This window comes from Crotalus tigris, unplaced genomic scaffold, assembly GCF_016545835.1.
Source record: "Crotalus tigris isolate CLP2741 ecotype Arizona unplaced genomic scaffold, ASM1654583v1 scf7180000018371.15429387391:27106975, whole genome shotgun sequence".
In the NCBI taxonomy this organism is placed as follows: Eukaryota; Metazoa; Chordata; class Lepidosauria; order Squamata; family Viperidae; genus Crotalus; species Crotalus tigris.
Genome location: NW_024096970.1, coordinates 11,620,608 through 11,640,000, shown reverse-complemented (window position 1 = coordinate 11,640,000; position 19,393 = coordinate 11,620,608). Strand labels below are relative to the sequence as shown.

Here is a 19,393-nt window from a genome sequence, read left to right as displayed (position 1 = left end):
ATATGTGAAAAGAAGTCCTTAATCATCTATTGGCAGCTAATACAGAAGTTTTAAAAACACTTTTAGAAACATTTATAAGACGCTTGCTCCTGGGGAGGAAAGCTATGGCAAATCTAGACAGCATACTAAAAAGCAGAGACATCACCCTGCCAACAAAAGTGCGTATAGTCCAGGCCATGGTTTTCCCAGTTGCAATGTATGGCTATGAAAGTTGGACCATAAGAAAGGCTGAGCGCAAAAGAATTGAGGCCTTTGAACTATGGTGCTGGAGAAGACTCCTGCGAGTCTCTTGGACTGCAAGGCGTTCAAACCGGTCAGTCCTAGAAGAGATCAACCCCGACTGCTCTTTAGAAGGCCAGATCCTGAAGTTGAAACTCAAATACTTTGGCCACCTGATGAGAAGGAAGGACTCACTGGAGAAGGGCCTAATGCTGGCAAAGATTGAGGGCAATAGAAGAAGGGGGCGACAGAGAATGAGATGGCTGGATGGAGTCACTGAAGCAGTAGGTGTGAACTTAAATGGACTCCAGAAGATGGTAGAGGACAGGAAGACCTGGAGGAACGTTGTCCATGGGGTCGCGATGAGTTGGACACGACTTCACAATTAACAACAACAACAACAACATAGCCAGATGCCCCATCATTGGCAACAGTGTCCTATGCCAGCTGCAACTTCTGAACAAAGTGCAAAAAATCAGCCACATATCATGTTATAATAGTCTAATATGATATTACCATTATAAGCCATAGTAAATAAGGCATTCATGTCAAAGAAGGGTCATTTTTGGTGCATCAGTTGAAGTCAGTAATTAATAGTTCTGCAGCCATAAAAATAACTTGGATTTCCAATGAAGTGATGACTTTAGTCAGCATTTATTAAAATAGGTTTTCTTCTGCATTCTTCATTGTTATATTTATGTTTATGTTATAGGCTTTTTCTCTCTGCCAAAAGACCTCAATCACTGATGAATTAAAGGAAAATTTGCTTAGACAAAAACAATGTGTTAATGACTTATTAATAGGAATAATGTACAGAATAGTGGAACTGACATTTTTGGAAATCTCAAACAATATCCAATTGCAGCAGGTTAATTTCACTAGTTCACTAGTGCAGGGCTTTTCAACCAGTGGTACGGGTACCACCTGTGGTACATTGGCACCTGGCAGGTGGTACGTGACCATCCTAGAAAAGTGGTAGCGGGGGAGGGGAATGAACTGAACCAGAGCAAGAGATGGCTGGGGCTGCAGGGCCATCAGGGCTCTTTAGAAGCACCAGGATTAGTGCTTCTTCTAGACTGTCAGGGCTCAGTGGAAGTGCCAGGCTCCAGCTGGAGCTCAGCACTGATCCTGGCACTTCTGCTGAGCCCAGAAGCACTGATCAGCTAGAATGTTGCAGCATCTCCAGGGTCTTGTGATTTACATTCAAATACTTGGCAACTGATTCATATTTATGATGGTCACAGTGTCCCAGGGTCATGTGAAGTGACCAAAACCTGCAGCAACCACTCAGCAGATGGGGGGAATAAAAACCAAACAATCCCATCACCCGACCCCGTTGCCAATCCTCAACAGAAATCCTCACAACAATGAAAACCTCGGACAGGAGGAAGAGCGCCACCAGATGGGCAGACAGGTGTCTTGTTCGGCTGTGCCTTGGTGGGCACTTTTTCAGTGCCACTGTACCTTCAAACAGTCACTTAGTGAACTGTTGTAAGTCGAGAACTACCTGTACTTTATCACTTTTTTCCTTTTTTGGGGGGGGGGTCATCAAGTTTTTGATACCTTGCTAGGCGACTGGTGATACTCAGATATTGCCATATCCTAAAAATGGTACAATGGGTGAAAAGGTTGAAAAGTCCTGCACTAGTGAATTACTACAGCATAACTAAAATGCTTAAGCAATCCAAGCGAGGACTGGTAGTCAAGGAAACCAATCAATTGAAGATATTTGTGAAAATGCAAACTGGGAGAGGGAAATCTGAAATGGCTGAACTTTAATATTTCACAAGTAGAACATAAGGATCTTAAGCTACATGGAAAATTTCCAGTGTTATCACCAATACAACCCAAGCCAAAGGGGGGAAAAACTCCTCCAAACCCTCAATTATGAAATAAAGTAAAATGTCTTATTGGCTTCTTAACAGAACATTGGCTAGAAAATTAGATTAGATTAATGGGGTGCTGAATTTTTGCTGCCCTGGTTTTGAAGTGTGAGCATTTTTCTGTCATTTTGAAGTGAAAAAGAACATAAAAAGGTAAGCCTGGAGTATTTACTTGCATGACATATCTCCACCCAGTCAGCAGTATCTGCAGCAAGCAGTAATAATGCCAAAATTAAAACAGATAACATAATGGCATCATCAAATAAATGGTATGGTTTAACACTTAGGTCCCTGTTGTGTCCTGAGCCTGCTGAAGCATTCAGCAGGCTCAGAAATATTGCAAATGGTCCCGGGCAGACCAAAAGCTGCCCGGGACCAGACTGGCTGTCACCAGCCTTGTGCGCATGCGCAAGGCGCGAAAACAGCCAGCTTCTTATTGGCTGACACTGTCCGGGTTCAGGACTCTATAAAAGACCTGCGTGCCTTTTACTGCTTGCTTGGTTGCAGGAGAAGAGTAATAAAGAGCTTGTTTGTTAACCATGTGTCTTCGTCAATTACCAACTAATGGAATACACAAAAGTCCTAATAGCTGATACAAGTATATAAATCATGGCATGATATCAGTAAGAAAAATGCAAATTTCATTTCTTTTCCACCCTCCTTTGCTTTGTCCCAATGGAGGCTTGTTTCTTTCCCCCAAAAAAAGGGCTAAAGTAAAAATTGTAAATTAAAATTATATCAATTAATAATTCTTTCTTCTGCTACAAGAATAGCATCTGACAGTAGTTCTTTCTTCAGCCGTAAATCTTCAGAGTCTTTTCACCTCTAGCAAAAGAAAGTTCCATTACACAAGCAGAACTCTTGCATAATATTACATGTAGCTCAGTTTTGCAGCTATAGTTATCCAAATGGTATTTAAATGTTGACTGTTTTCTTATTCTAAAGCAAAAAATAAGAGACAGAAATAATAGCTTTATATTTAAACTCCACAGCTGTGATAAATCTTGACTTCTCTGACATGCTTTCTATACATAAACAGTTTTAATGTATGGGCCAATCTGCAGATTGAATCAATCAGAATTCTTGAACTAGACGATGCCATTTCAAAGCAGTATTCTGCAATGTACAATATTAAGAACTTTGTGCATGGTCATTGATTTATTAATATAATAGTACTAATAAATTCCTTTTAACTTTTAACATAATCTATCTTTGTATTATGGGCATTGTTACATGATACAAGGCAGAGGGAAATGTTATCCATTGAAATAAATACCATCCTGCATCTGTCTGTTTTTATCCATTGTATTGTCCAGTAAACCTGACAACTTTTCTGTGCTACCACTGAATCATCTCTAAGATTCTTGTTCTGCTATTATTTCAAAAGGAAAACATCATATGTTTATTGAGGCACCTGTAAAATTTCAATATTCAAAAGAGGTTCCAATTGCTCAGTTTTGGAGTACAACTTGCTATATACTTTGCTATATTTCTTTGACTCATTGCAGTGATATGCATTCAAATTACTTCTATGGATAATGAATGTGATATCCAGAACTGATATCCTAATCCTCTCACTACCAAAAAAAAAGGATGATAGAAGAGGGAAAGGTAGTAACTGACAAATCAATTGAGAATTGAAAGTAATTTTGCCTCAAGAGGTACAAATAAACTGACGTTGAAATGAAATCATAGAAATTAATTCATTTTAATTTAAACTATCCCAAACAACTGAAGTGCAATATGAGACAACCGTATGAGACAACAGGAGTCTGAAACTTTGAAATAGAGTGATGTAGTACAAGGTCAAAATACTATTATTCTGTGTGCTGTCTTGCAGAGTCAAATAATGAGTTGTTCTAAAAAGTGCATGTGATGTACTGGAATGATATTATATACAAATCCTTTTGAACAGAATTTTACCTTTACCAGGGACTTGATAAATTCCTAATAATTATCAGTATTGACCAATGTTCAAATGTTTAACTAGAGGGGACATGTAGTCCCTAAATATAATTACCTGGAAATTAACATAGATGCACTCATAAATAGCAACCCACAAATGTTTATCACAGATCTTGATGGAAGCAAAATTAGTACTTCACCATTGGATTCATAGTAGATTTATGGACCTGGAATAGTTGTTGTTTTTTGAAACAACTGAAATTAAGTTGTTTTTTTTCTAAGAAAATATCTGCATTGGATTGGACTGCGGTTATACCCATGTTATAAAATATTTGAGGTGAGTTAGGGTTTTCTTTGGTCCCTGGAAGATTGTTACAAAATGCATGAGCTCTTCGAAGAGTACCACATTTCTGAGGTTTCCTGTATCAACTCTGGATGCAGGATTTTCTCGGGAAGCACCAGAGAAAGAGCTTCTGTTTTTAAAGAACTTAATACTACTGTAAGGATCCTAAGCTCTTAAAGGTTATTTTAAAAAGGAGGAAAGACATTTCAACCGTCACGTAACTTTTAAAAATTAACATCTTTTGCAGTTGGGTTCAGTATGGTAATAAATATGAAAATTTGTTCGATTTCTCTAGTAAGTGGGAAATGGAATGAAGGAGATTTAGCCCAGTACATAGACATAAATACATACCTAATAAGAAGTTCATGTCCTGGTTTAGATAAATTCTTAGTCACTAGTCTGCATCTAGTCCAAAGACAACAAGTCAAGAATTTGGGCTAGATGCAGACTAATGACAGATTATAATTATTGTCAGCAACTATTTGCTCTGGGTTAATTAGAAATATGTGATAATTGATTATACCAATTACTAAATTAAGGACTACACTATGATTTTTAAATGTAACATGTCCTTTTCTTATATGTTTAATTATACAATGGATACTTTCAAAATAAACATAGAAACATCTATATACTACTAAAACTCTGATTCCTGTAAACTTTAACTGGGTGAAACAGTGCACCATAGAGCAAACTTTTTTGAACCAAGGTACCTCAAATGAGCTAACTTCAGAATGTGTCCAAAATCTGGGACCCATAACTCCTATGGAATTGAAAATTGGCAAATTTTATTTAAAAATGTGATATAAATATTACCTTAAAGCAGTTTATGACATAATACAAAATACCATAAATATTTCCTGAGGTCAATTTAGTCACCTCCTGATGGTTGACTCTTTTACTGGTATATAGTTTAACTTTCAAGGCAGATGCATCTCTGAATATATCCCTGAATTTGAACCTCTGCCATTATTGGATGCATTGAGGAATTTGGTAAGGAAACATCTTTGAAATCATGATCCAACAAGGTCACAGGTTGTTTAAATCCTCACTAAATAGATAAGAAATAGCTTTTCCTGCGACATGTTTACATTTAGGTCCAAATTAAATTATCAGGATTCTGAAGAGAAAAAAATAGAAAAGTTTTAGTAGTATGTAGATGTTTCTGTATTTATTTTCAAAGTATCCACTGTAGAACTAAACAGATAAGAAAAGGACATGTTATATTTAAAAATCATAGTATAGCCCTTAATTCAATAATCAGTATAATCAGTTATCACATGTTTCTAATTAACCCAGAGCAAATGGTTGCTGACAGTAATTATAATCCGTCCTACTGACATACACATTCACACACTATTGTTTGGAGTTCTAAGTAGTTATTATTTGGTTGTATCAGCCCCATTAATTATCTTCTACTGAATTTTGCTTCACTCTGGTAAATCTCTGTTAATTGCTTTATTTACAGTACGGTTCCCCCCAACTTAACATGCTGAGTACAAAACGATCTCTTTAATGTAATATTATTATGTTAAACTAATTAACAAGAGGAATGCAAAAACTCTAATAATAACAATAGTAATAAAATAAAAGTAAACACAGGACTCATTATTTATAGCCCAAGAACAAACACTAGTCACAAACGTCTTAAAAACAAAAACTGAAAGAAATGGAAACAATAGCAAATATGTTATTCTGTATGTAAAGAGAACAAGCCTGTAGGCTATCAGATCAGTGGCTATATCAAAATTGTTCAACTTATGAAAGAAGACATGGATGAATAGCAAAAATAATTCAATACAATAATATAAACAGTTTTACATATTATGTCCATACCAAATGACCCCACAATAATTAAAAAGGAAAAGAGAATAATTGTAAAATAATCCATGCTTTTCTTGAAACCATGTATATTTTTATTTATTTATTGAATTGGTATGACCATATTTACTGTATATTATTTATTATGGTGATATTGAAAAAAAAAACAGGTGGACCAAGGCTTTAAAAAAAGCCAATGCTACAGTGTAATCAGACCACTCATTAATGACTGCCATGGTGGACATCTGCCTTGACAGATGACAAAATAGTAAAGATGCATCCTGTTATTTGCTCTGGCCTCTGAAGATGCCATATATCATCATACATTACATTTTCTCTCCCCCCCCCCGTGTCCCCAGTAGGTTAGCATACTTTAATCAATGGTTTGCAGAATGTACCATTTTTATTTTCTAAGAATTGGCCTATTTGAGAAAAAGAGGTATGCCATAGTCTGCAGCTTTACTTTGCAGGAAGTCAAGGTGGCAAACACACTTAATATTCCTTTTTCTATTTTCTCCACAACAGCAACCCTATGACATGGGGTTTTGTTTTTCCAATTAAGAGAAAAATAATTAAAATAGCATGTGGCTTGTTGGATATTGATAAAAGTGTCTATGGCCACACTGATATCCATAGGTGCCACCTGATTACTTCTAATATGTCTAAACAAATATCAGTGGTTTTAAATTTACATGAATGTATTTAATTTGATATATTGCTTTTCTAATAGAAGACCAATAATTTTGAATGAGTGGCTGAAACACAGTAAAAATGAGGCAAGGTTTCCATTTCACCTTCACATTTCTAGCATTGTATGATTGTTTTAGAACTAATGTTTTCTTAGAGCCAGTTTGGTCTAGTGGTTAGGGCAACAGACTAGAAACCAGGAGACTGTAAGTTCTAGTTTCACCTTAGGCATGAAAGCCAGCTGAATAATTCTGGGCCAGCCACTCTTTCAGTCCAACCCATGTCATAGGGTTGTTGTTGTGGAGCAAATAGAAAAAGGAATATTAAGTGTGTTTGACATCTTGAGTTATTTATAAAAATAATAAAGATGGGATAAATAAATGAAAATCAGTCAATAAATATGTAACTTAATGAACTTAGAAAACATATCCCTTAAATTGGCAAAGAATGGTAGAGCTACTATTTATATAAATATATAAAGACATGGCATCTATATACTAATCAGTCACGTTATAATGATATTCTAAAAAAGTTTATGAATTTTAGACATTAGGTTATTTTATTGTCTGCTTTCCCCCTAGTCATACTAATTAGTTTCTTTCTTTAGCTGATAACTTTTTTATGCTTTGCTTATTCTTCAGTTTCAGGTACTCAAGACAATACAGTAGGTATATTTAACTGGTAATTACTTATGGAAAGACTCATATGCATCAATATTTATTGATTCACTAAGCTCCACTGATCTATTAATATGGGTATCCTTTTCATGGAAGATTTAGAGCATCTTATACAAAGAATTGCTTTGTGGATTACTTCCTAAGACATTTTTTTAAAAAAACTACTGAGTCTTCTACTGCAAAAATATTTTGTCTGAAATTTGACTATGTGACATTAAAATTATGTAAATGATTTCTGCTATCACATTAGATGTGACCAATGTTCTTTGTTCTTCCTTGGCTCACATATATGCTGTTAAGTGGCTTTTTCACACTCCATGGAACCTCCCTACTTATGATAAAAGAGTCTTTTGAAGAATTTGCTAGAAGAACAAAGCATGCTGATTTGTATGTTATGGTTAATATATTCTGAGAGTGTTGGCGACATAGCAATATTTTATTTGCCATGAAGATGGAACTGCACAAAACTCTGACAGATATAAATTCTTTTGTTTTGCATTTTGTTCTGAAAAAAACACCATCAAAACTAAAGCTACATTATCTATTCTAACAACTACCACGATTGTTCTTTTAAAGATGAAATGATTATATCAAATTACATTCGGCTTTGAGTGGTCTATATTCAACCTCTGAACTCTTTTGCAGCTGCTTGGAGTGCCAGGGATTCACTGCTCAAATTCAGGAGTAGTTTTTTGAATGTTGAACATAATATCCGATGGAAACCCAAAAACCTAAGAAGTAATACACCTTTGAATAGGTTTAGTATATATTAAAATTTAATATTAATAATTCCAGCAATATTTGTGAAAATATTCCATAGCATTCTGCTTACCATCTAGTTAAATATGGGTTATAAATCATGACAACACAGTGGGTATAAAGTTGATCTGAAAATCATATTAAAATAATCTTTATCAGTGATTCCTCACCAGCTGGAGAGAGAAATCAAGTAAAGTGTATCAAGATATAGTGCTGTATCATGTAATTTTCAACATTTTTATTAATGACTTCGAAGAAAAGGTGGACAGAATGCTTACCAAATTTTAGATGGCAAAAAATTGGACTAATAGGGCTGTGAAGTGCTTCAGATTTGATTTAAAGGATATGGTTTAATTTGAAGTCTTTTAGTTGAATAATCCTAAAAACAGATGTGGGTCATTTAATAAATCATAGACAAATGTTAAAGTGTTGCATTCATATCCCTGCATGTTCCAGAACTTCTCTTCCAAATCAAAATTAAGGCACTGCATAGCTCTTACAGCTAAAACTTTAGGAGATAATCCAGAATGATACTAACTGACTACAGCAATGGGCTGACAATAAAATTTACAGAGATAGAAGTTTCTTTACATCTCCTTTTTCATTCTTGTTCTTTGAATACAAAAGTTTTTCTGGTACCAGGTAATAAACTGTAACATTTCATTATAGACAGTGTCAAATATATTATTAATAGGTATGGTACATCAGGAAAGTATGTATTTCTGAATTAGAGTAGGTTCACAGTTGGCCTGTCATAAAAAGCTACAAGTTATAGCTGTATTCTAATGGCCACATTACCCAACAAACAGAATTGAGAAGATAAATACAAAAGCAAATGCTGACTGGGCCTATGATTAATACATTATGAGATGGAAATGTTGCTTAATGTAAAAAAGAAGACTGTGCAGAAAACATATCTGTCCTAAATTCTGATTATTCCATGGCAACATAAAAATATTCCTAGATTATCACAGAATATTTTTTGGCAAAGTCACATGATCATAGTCTGGTCTTCAATTTAACACTGAGAGAAATGTAATCTGTTACTATACTTCACCACCAAAATATTTGTTAAGAACATCTGTGCAAGAAGACCTTGTATGGCGAAAAAGAAAGTACATTATATAAAAGTTTTCCTAATGGTAGTATCTGAAATATAATATCAACCTCCTAAACTAGTACTAAAGCACTAACTGTGCTTGACACACCTTCAAACCTTACACAGTATGAATTACATTCTTAATAATTTTATAATGCAAGTATACAATTTCATATAATTTGGCAATATCATGGTATATATGAAGTCATTTTTATTAATTGAGAAATGTCATTGAACTTTGTTGTGTTAGTCTTTTCTTTTTTAAAAATTATAATTTTTATTATTAAAATTTTTATTATAAACACTATTAACATGTGTATGATGCATGTGTTTCGGTATAATACATCACAACACTCAAGAGAAAAAGGATGAATCAAACTGAACATACAGACACATACATCTATATTCTTTCTAGCTGTTTCCCATAAGTGTGGAATCCTCTTTTCCCCCCATTGATTGTGATAGGAATTGACCAACTGGTTCAACACCTGAATCTGAATTTATGGTCTGAGAAATCATTGAAGATGGATTTCATGTCTAAGGTGGGGCTACAACTCACAGCTTCCTGATTTCCACTCTTGTGCCTTAACCATTAGGCCAAATTGGTTTTCTAACAACCTGAGTATACAGGAAAGGCTATATGTTTCTTAGTCAGGCAATGTATTATTTGTACACATGTACTTTCTGAGATAAATTCAGACATTTACCATAATCTAAGGACCCTTGAGCGTTTATAGATGCAACAATTAGTCAGCAAATGGGGCTGATCTTTTTCCCTAAAACAAATGATGGAAATATGGGTGTGTAATAATGTTGTGACTACTGACAAAATACAAAAATGTGGCCTTGGAATGGGAAATAGATGAGATGAATGAACCATTAAGAGTCACGTGGAAGTTGAGAAAAGATTATTTGGGCCTGTAGCAGAGAGAAACTGACAGAATTTTAAGATTCTGTTTTATGCACTACAACAATAAATATGATTCCCCAAATCCCTGCTGCTTTTGTTTCCTAATCTCTTCTTCCTCAAAAGAAGAGGATACTACTAGGATCGTTTTAGGGATAAGGTAGTCCCAGCTGCACTTCCCAAAATCAGTTGGCTTGCTACAGACTGCTATTCTGAAAATAAAACTTGGCTCAAGTGAAGCAGGACAAGTTTACTAAATAATCAACTTTCATTTTAGTTCATTTTCCCTCAGCAGAGCTCCACTTTCAAAATAACAGCCTGCAGGAGGTGCTGTGTTGCCAATCTCTCTGCAAACATCTGTGCTACCCAGATGGATTTTAAAGTGTTATTTTCCTCTTTCAGCCAAATGCATTAGACCAAAGTTTAATATAGAACAACAGATTTAGTAAGAGGAACAGAAAGGTAGACACTTCTTTTGTCATCATCCAAAGAACCAACTTCTCAAATCAGCACCTAGAAAGACCAGTGTTTAGATGTATATTGAAATATTCATGCTTCAAAAATTAGTGTTGTTCTGAGGCAAAGAGATTGTTTTCTCTACAATTAAATTGCTTTGTTAAAATGTGTTATTATTATCCTGCATTTTAAAAAATATTTTGGTCAGTCAGTTCAATAATCAATAATAGTCCAGTGATTAATATTATCCAGGGTTTATCCTGCAGTGTGGCAAACTCATGAAGTATAACTTATACTATAATATAGCCATTAATAAAATCTATATTAAAGTTTGTGTAGGCACCTTAATGATAATATTTGTGCAAAACACAATTGCTACTCAGTAGGTACATGACAAAATAACCCACAATGTTCACTGTATTTAACATATGAAGTTAAAGCACTTACTAAAGCAAAGTGTCATACTGTGGGAGGGAAAAAGATTTCATAAAATTCCTGTGATTTTATTTGGGCAGCTTAAAGCATTGTAGATTTATGCTGCAGTTGCTGTTATGCTGCATGAAATCATGCACATTAATATTTTAAAAGTAAATAATCATTGTGTGTTGATATAAATTGAAACTTCTAGTTATTTTTTTCATATGCCTCTGAAGTGACTTAAAAATATTATTTGCTGCTTGCCAAACTTGCCAAAATTATACTAGATAATGAACCCTTTGGGTATTTCTCACTAGTAATTTTTAGCATTGTATGGTATCATTCCATCATCCTGATGGTGATATAAAGTTTATCTTCATTGCTGATATATTGACATAGTAATGGTTGGATGATGACAAAGAATGCCATCAATCAGCACTGAAGAAATTATATTTGCTGGCTGAATTGCAGTCGCTATCTTTGTTTTTTCGTTTTGGTCTTCTCCCAATATATATTGTCTGTGTCAGTCAGCTAAGGTACTGTTTCAGTGATCAGAAACTATTTTCACCAGGAAGTTAGAATATCATCAGTTTGAATGATACTTTGTTCAGTAATGCACAGCAAATGTGATCTTACAAAGAATTATTGTAAAACAGAGGTGGGATAAATGGTTGGACAGCATGCATCATTTGATCATTTATCAAGAGAGATAAAGAGCAATAATATTACATAAAGCTCTTCCCTGCAGCAAGGGAAACTTTCTGAATTCCCTCCTTCCTTCTTTGTTATCAGAAATGCTGATGTGGCAATATTTAAGCTACTAAGCAATTCTTAGACATCCTTGCACCCGGGAAGCTACAGTAATTACAATTCATGTTTTGAGAGAATGGAAAGAGGAAATCAGGATGGAGAGAGGGGTGGAAAGGAAGAGGAACATGAAATTGAAAAGGAGAAAAAGATAAAAATGCCATCAGGAAGGAAGGAAGGAAGGAAGGAAGGAAGGAAGGAAGGAAGGAAGGAAGGAAGGAAGGAAGGAAGGAAATTTTTTTGACGCACCAGCAGAAATAGCCAGGAAGAGACAAATCAGAGCTCAGAGAAACTTAGATGGTAAGTGGAAAGGGGCTCAGTCAGGCCAGTTGTCAATGTAGTCTAATACTGGAACTAGAATGCTCACAAATTACAGGTAGAAGCTTATATGCTTCCATCAGTAGGATTGTTTTATTACAGATATTAGAAAAGCATATGTAAAACTGTCAGACTCCCTCTCTTTAATCTTATGCCCAGTCTTCCCACCCATTTCTCATAATGAGCTAAGGATAATTTATTTCTGGGCAGAGGAGTAGTTGATGTCTGTGCATTTTGTAAAGGACCAACTGAATTCAGGCTTTCTCCTTTTAACCTTCCAAATCTAGGCACCAGGAATATCATCCAACCTACAATGTAATCCTACTAGATTGGAATCAAACTTGAAATTAACCAAACAAGAATGTTTTTCTTTTTCTTATAAAAGAGTTAGCTTTCTTAAAGCCAAACTAAAATGTGGGAAGAAATGAATGTTTGCTAATTATTTATTTCCCAGCTAAATAGCAACACTAACAGACCTTGAATTATCTGAAAATGATAAGCAGGTTAACATTTAGATAGTTCTCATAGGAAGAACCACCAAACAACAATGTAGTCTAGATCAAAAAGTTGAAAGTAAAAAAACGTATTGGAATAAGGCAATGGCAAACTACTTTTCTGCTGTGACCAGCACATAACTACTAACAAACTCACTAGGAGACTTCCCCTGAGTTGCTTTCTACTAAAGAATGTTCTGTACATTATTCAACTTAACAGAGAGGAAGGAAGGAAGGAAGGAAGGAAGGAAGGAAGGAAGGAAGGAAGGAAGGAAGGAAGGAAGGAAGGAAGGATATTTAAATCTAAGAAGCTATATACATAGAAGCAGGAATTACAAGAAATGAATTGTGGAAACAGCTGTGAAAACTTCTCTATAAATAAAGCTCAGCTCCTGTAACTGAACTATATTCAGCTCATCATACTGTGATAAAGGTAAAGTTTCCCCTGTCCAATCGTTTGTAACTCTAATGGTTGGTGCTCATTTCCGTTTCTTAGCCAAGGGAGCCAGTGTTGCTGAAGACATCTCCATGGTTATGTGGCTAACATGACTATACACTGAGGCACATGGAATACTGTTACCTTCCCACCAAAGTGGTATCTATTTTTCTACTTGCATTTGCATGTTTTCAAAGTGCTAGGTTTGCAGTAGCTGGGATAAATAACAGGAGCTCATCCTGTCACGCAGGGCTCAGGTCTCAAACCTGGTCTGTCAGCATCTTTAACCACTGAGCTATCATACTCCCCCCATACTATGTTACATACATGGAATTGACATTACGGTTAATTTAGAAATTACTGTTGGTGCAAAATGTAGCAGCTAGAGAACTTCCATAAAATTATTCCTATTATAAAAATTATGCTGCTTCCAATTAATTTACAAATATATAAAGGTTTTTTTTTTTAGCAAAGATGCCAAAGGAAGCAATTATTTTATTAAGATTTTGGGATGCATAGTCAGAGTGAATATGCCATTTAAAAATATAAAAAGTGTTACAAAATTTGAAATTAATGACTGACTTCTAAACCCAAGTGATATTAGGGGTTTAGTAGTTAGTACTAGACATTCTGGTACTTCAGAAATATCCAGAGGTCTGATTCAGAGGAAGTTGTTTGGATCCCACTATCGTTAGGAATGAGTTGATAAAGTAAGATAGAACTTCTAAAGTTAAGCCTCCCTTTAGAATTTCCCAGACATGATTAGCTAGAAGTTTTATTCTATTTTTAATAAGAGATGAAACCCATTTTAAAAGAAGATTCTCAGGCATTTAATGGGTTTATTTTAATTTTGCTATATTTTATAATATGGTTTTATTCAAAATTTTATTGAATTGTTTAATTATCTTGAAAATAATTTTATTTTGTTATTATTTTAATTTTGCATGGAATCATTTTAAGAATATATATTGGAGAATGGGAATAGATAATCAAATTCCAAGTGACTTTAATAAGCATCCAGTTTTGATTGCCACAATATAAAAAAGATGTTGATACTCTAGAAAGTGCAGAGAAGAGCAACAAAGATGATTAGGGAACTGAAGGCTAAAAGATAAGAAGAACAGTTGCGGGAATTGGGCATATCTAGTTTAATGAAAAGAGGGGCTAGGGGTGACATGATAGCAGTGTTCCAATACCTAATGGGCTGAGAAGAGGGGTCAACCTACTCTCCAAAGCACCTAAAGGTAGGTCAAGAAGCAATGGAGGAAACCTAATCAAGGAAAGAACCAACACAGAACTAAGGAGAAATTTCCTGGCAGAACAACTAATTAATGGAACAACTTGCCTCCAGAAGTTAATAACTCTTGTTATTCTAGTATCAGTTATACTCACAATCTCCATATGCATATATATTGACCACAGCCATATTATATATGGCAAAGATGTTCATCTTTATATTCTTTCTAAAACACATACACAGAAACTAGAATGATGTTAGAAAGTACTGCTCCGCCATACAAGATCTTTCAACTTGGGCAGAAGCAATTTTTTTTTTAATTATAATTCATGCCGTAAGACAGCTGGTCTTTTAAAATATACTTTTCTTCCCACAACAGAAGTTTATAAATGTAATTGTGAATAATAATAATAAATCATGTACTATATCTGTGTGTGTGTATACTGTATATTTCAAGCATTACAGTAACATTAATCCATTAATGCATAATTAGCATGCTTTAATTGAAATAATAATGACAATAAATAATTATCATTATTTACAGGTATTATTCATTAACAATAAACCTGTAAATAGAAGCAAAAGGTCTATGGATGAAGAAATCAAAGATAGTACCAATTGTAAAAGGTGCCTTGGGTGCAGTCCCAAAATATCTGGAGTACCACCTGGACACCATAATTAGTGTCCAATTATGGCAAAATCAGTTTTGTCATACTGGAAAAATCAATTTCCAATCAATTGTAAAAGGCAGCTTTACTTGAATAGCTTACATCTTGCAATGATACCTTTAACACCATCAAATAATATCTGCTTATCCCAGGTCCCTGGTATGGACTGCAAAGGTGGATAAGAATGTTAAATCCAGTCTAAACTTCTGTCTGGTTGTGCAATCAAACACAGCAATGTATTTAAATGTTTTCAGCAATAGTATTTTTATTAAGGAAAAAGTGACTGTAGCTGATTCGAGAAAGAATAATCAAATAACAAATATCAAAATTAGAAACCAATTACACATTGTATGTGGGAAGTTTCTAAAGTTCTCCCAAAATGTAATTTTCAATGGAAGAAAAGAGGCAAGAAGAAATATGTGATGTGATTTCCCCTTTCATTCTTTTTACCCTGTGTTCTCAGCTGTAGGAATTGCAAGGTGGCTTTTGTAGTGATGACTAGATTATTGCAATGGACAACTGAAGCAGTTATTCTTTTGGTGATTTTCCTGTGTAAGGTGTTTCCTGCTTTCCCTTGACGACTTACCAATCATAACAGAATATATATATAAGCCTTGTGGAAAATTTATCTTAAAGAGCTCTTAAAAAGCACCTAACCCAATCCCAATTTCATTTTAGTGACAGATAGAAAGAAAGATGTTGGATAGAGGATAGGTAGGTAGATAGGTAGGTAGGTAGGTAGGTAGATAGATAGATAAATAGATAGATAGATAGATAGATAGATAGATAGATAGATAGATAGATAGATGTCACCATCAAGAATTAAACATTTGTAATGCAATAATAAATTATATCATATAACACTGTGAACTTATTAGGAAGTAAATCTTTTTAAGTTGAATTTTACTGAAATTATATTTGCAAAAGAAATCTCAGCAACAGATTAAATTGTCCATATAACTGATTGTCCATCATTTTCTCCAGTATAAATTGGCTTAATAAAAATACTTGAGTATAACAATGAATATATGCTTTTTGAAACTTATTCACACATCACAATTTTGTTTCATCACACAACAGTTATGAATCTTGCTGTTTTTACCAATACAATCATTTATAACCATCTATATGGGCGGGACATACAAAATTCTTCTCATTTTCCTTACATTAAATATTCATTGAGTGCCTGTTAACATTTCTGGCTGAAGACTAAGAAATAATGAAACCCATACTTATAATAAAAGTAAACAGTGCTGGCAGGCCTCAAAAATTTACCCGGACAATCTATTTCTTACCTTAATACATAACCAATAATGCTGTCTGCTCATTTTTTATACAGCATAGATATTGTATCTTAGTTTTAGGGCATCCTTTTTCACACAATTTTGTCTGGAAGCCCCGGTTTTATATTATAACATACACTTAACAATCGTACTTGGTATATCATTGACCTGTTTAATGCATTCAAACCTTATATGACTCCCTAGTTCCCACCCCAACCCAAGGTCAGGACATAACAACAGCCTGGATAATGGTCATGTTTCCTTCATGTAAGTGAATACAAGGGTGTGACCAACTTAATAAAAATATATTTTATTAAGATAGGTTGGAATAGAACAAATAAAGATAGGCATATTTTTAGAATAAGAATATTTTGAATTATATTCAGCATATAATAATACATTTTAGCTATTATGGTCATTCAGAAATATTATTTTAAATATACCAGAATGAAAGTTTAATTAAAATATATATTTGGTTACTATATCAATAACATGAAAGCAATATTTTGTTATCTTTAAGGTAGTTCTTTATCATGGCTTATAAATAGTATAAAACCAAATTATCAATATATTAGATGCAACAATCCTTTTCTATTCCTTATTAAAATGTACAGGAATTAAGTTGTTAAACATCATTAACAATTGTTCAGAAATGTGTTTTCTAATCTTATCAAATAAGCATAAAAATAATATTTATAGAATGTGCTATGTGAATTACATTAACATGAGGCATATAAAATTGCTGAATACAAAATATACTTTGAGATTTGCCTTAGGTCATAATGCTCTAAACACGCCCACACTCACACCTACTACTGTTTCTATATAAATAATAAAAATAACTAATAACTTAATAATCCATCCACGTGCAGGGATTTTAGGATGCAATATGAACTCAGGTTTTAGAGACTTTATAATGCTTCAAATTTTAGTTCTTCCTTAGTCTAAGTATTTTGCATACAGAAAGTATTTTTACAGAAAGCAAGAATTCAAAGTCATCTGCCTTTAATCTGTTTCTTTAACCATTTCCAATGTTACTTTGAACCACGCATAAATGTTCAGAAATAACAACTGTATCTTAAAACTCTGCTTCAGAGAAACACCTCACTATGGGCTGGTATCTAGTAAAGACATTGGACTTTTCTATGTGTTCTTTCTAAAGCAAGCACCAAGTTTTCATTTTCTCTTACGAATGGAGTGACATCTATGCTTCCTTAAGCTAAGGTAAGACTGAAACCAACTAATCTTAGAAGGTAAGGAGGGATGCATTGCACACAGTACAATTCTCCACTGTGTGTGTCAGCTGTAAGTGGTTCCATTGATAGTGCAATCTATCTGATTGCACATATAACCATTCACAAGGAATAGCTACATTGGCAGGTCAGTTCATTCAAACACATCTATTAAAAATTACACAGTTACATCTTATGCACTATTGCATGAGCTTGTGAGGGTAAGATTAGATTTACTGTGCCACATGTCCCCCCTCCACACTCCAGTCTCTCAAGTCATCAATTATTTTAGGCAGTGCTTTTTTTGTAAAAAAAAAAAAAAAAAAAGTGCGGGAACTCACACATGTCATACAACCCGCCTTGCCTACCCTACAAGGTTCCATCCAAAAAAGGTGCCGGAACTCCATTCTGGGTGTTCTATGACAAAAAAAAGCCCTGATTTTAGGCCTTGATCCTGTACATGGCTAGAAGATAACAAGTTTTGAGTCACCTGGGATACTTCCCACCCCAAATGTCCACTCATGTTTATTCTGGGAAGCCTAGCTTTCAAGATAGTTTGAGGCACTTGTGTCTTACCTCCAAATTTGCCCAAGCTGCAGGATGTGGATAAGAGACTGCATCAGCCAGATGCAGAAGGCGCAGGAGGCAGATCTGGTCTTGGGGGTTCGGATGCCGCTGCAGCCAACACCTCCACCTCCCCCACTGGTAGTGCTGGTCGCATTGGTGCTGCTACTGTTACTGCTATTAGTTGCGTTGCCCTTGCTGGCATTGGACGCTTGCCTTTGTGGTGTGGCCGGCCGGGCCCCGGCATCCATATCCCCCGCGGCCGACCCGCTGCTCACCAGCAGTTTGCTTTCGCCGTGTCCGGCAGAGGAGGAGGAGGCAGGAGCCACCGAGGGGCTGTCCTCGGAGCTGAAGTCGTGGACAAACCAGCGGAAGCTGAAGACCTGTACTGAAAGGGACCCGAGCAGCACGAAGAAAAGTGTGAGCCCAAACCACCAGCGCTGGCCTCGAAGGTAGTAGTCGACCGCCAGCCAGAGGTCCGTGCCCACATCCGCAAAGTACACGGCCACGGCGGCTAGAATCCACAGTCCGTCCCATAGCGAATAGCGCCGCTGCTCCCTGCCTAGCCGCAAGCACAGCGACGACGAACCTCCGCCCGAGCCCCGCGAGCCACCAGCCGCCCTGCCTCCGCTGCTACAGCAGCAGCAGCGGCACCCGCCGTTTCCACCGCCGTCCCTTTGACTCCCGCCGCCGGAGTTGCAGCAGCCGCCGCCAGGTGACTCGTCATCCTCGGCGCTGACGGGGCCCTCCGCGCCGGAGGAAAAGCCCGAGGCCAGTGCCTGCACCGAACCGGAATGCTCCGAATTCTGCAGTGGCGTGAACGCCACCTCGCTGCCCTTCTTCATCTTCAGCCGCCCCCCGTCCGACTTCGCGGCCATGATGCGGATGGAAAGCAGCGGCAGCGGCAGCGGCAGCGAAAGGACCCAGTCCGGGAACACCCTTTTGCCCGCCCCCTCCCTCCCCTCCGTCAGCGGACAATTCGCTCTCCCCGTTAGGTTTCCCAAAGAGCCGATGGGGCTGGGCCACTGGGTCCTGCAGGCGCTGCTGGAGCGCCGACTGCCTGCAGGGAACCCCGCTCACCCACCCAGCCCCGGACAGAAGCGCCTTGCGGAGCAGTCCTTACACCGGCACATCTTTTTCTCCGCCTGGCCCGCCCCTCCGCTTCGCCTCTGCTGCTGCCG

The 19,393-nt window shown here is 36.2% G+C and overlaps 1 protein-coding gene across 1 annotated transcript in view; it reads right to left on the bottom strand.

Annotated features, from left to right (window-relative positions):
- XKR4 (XK related 4) overlaps positions 1 to 19,345 on the bottom strand; it is a 69,340-nt gene extending 49,995 nt beyond the window's left edge. Inside the window, exon 1 of the mRNA XM_039351399.1 lies at positions 18,225 to 19,345. Coding sequence (XP_039207333.1) covers positions 18,225 to 19,090 — 866 coding nt within the window. The 5' untranslated portion in view covers positions 19,091 to 19,345. The remainder of the gene's footprint in view (positions 1 to 18,224) is intronic.
- Between the last annotated feature and the right edge of the window lie 48 nt (positions 19,346 to 19,393).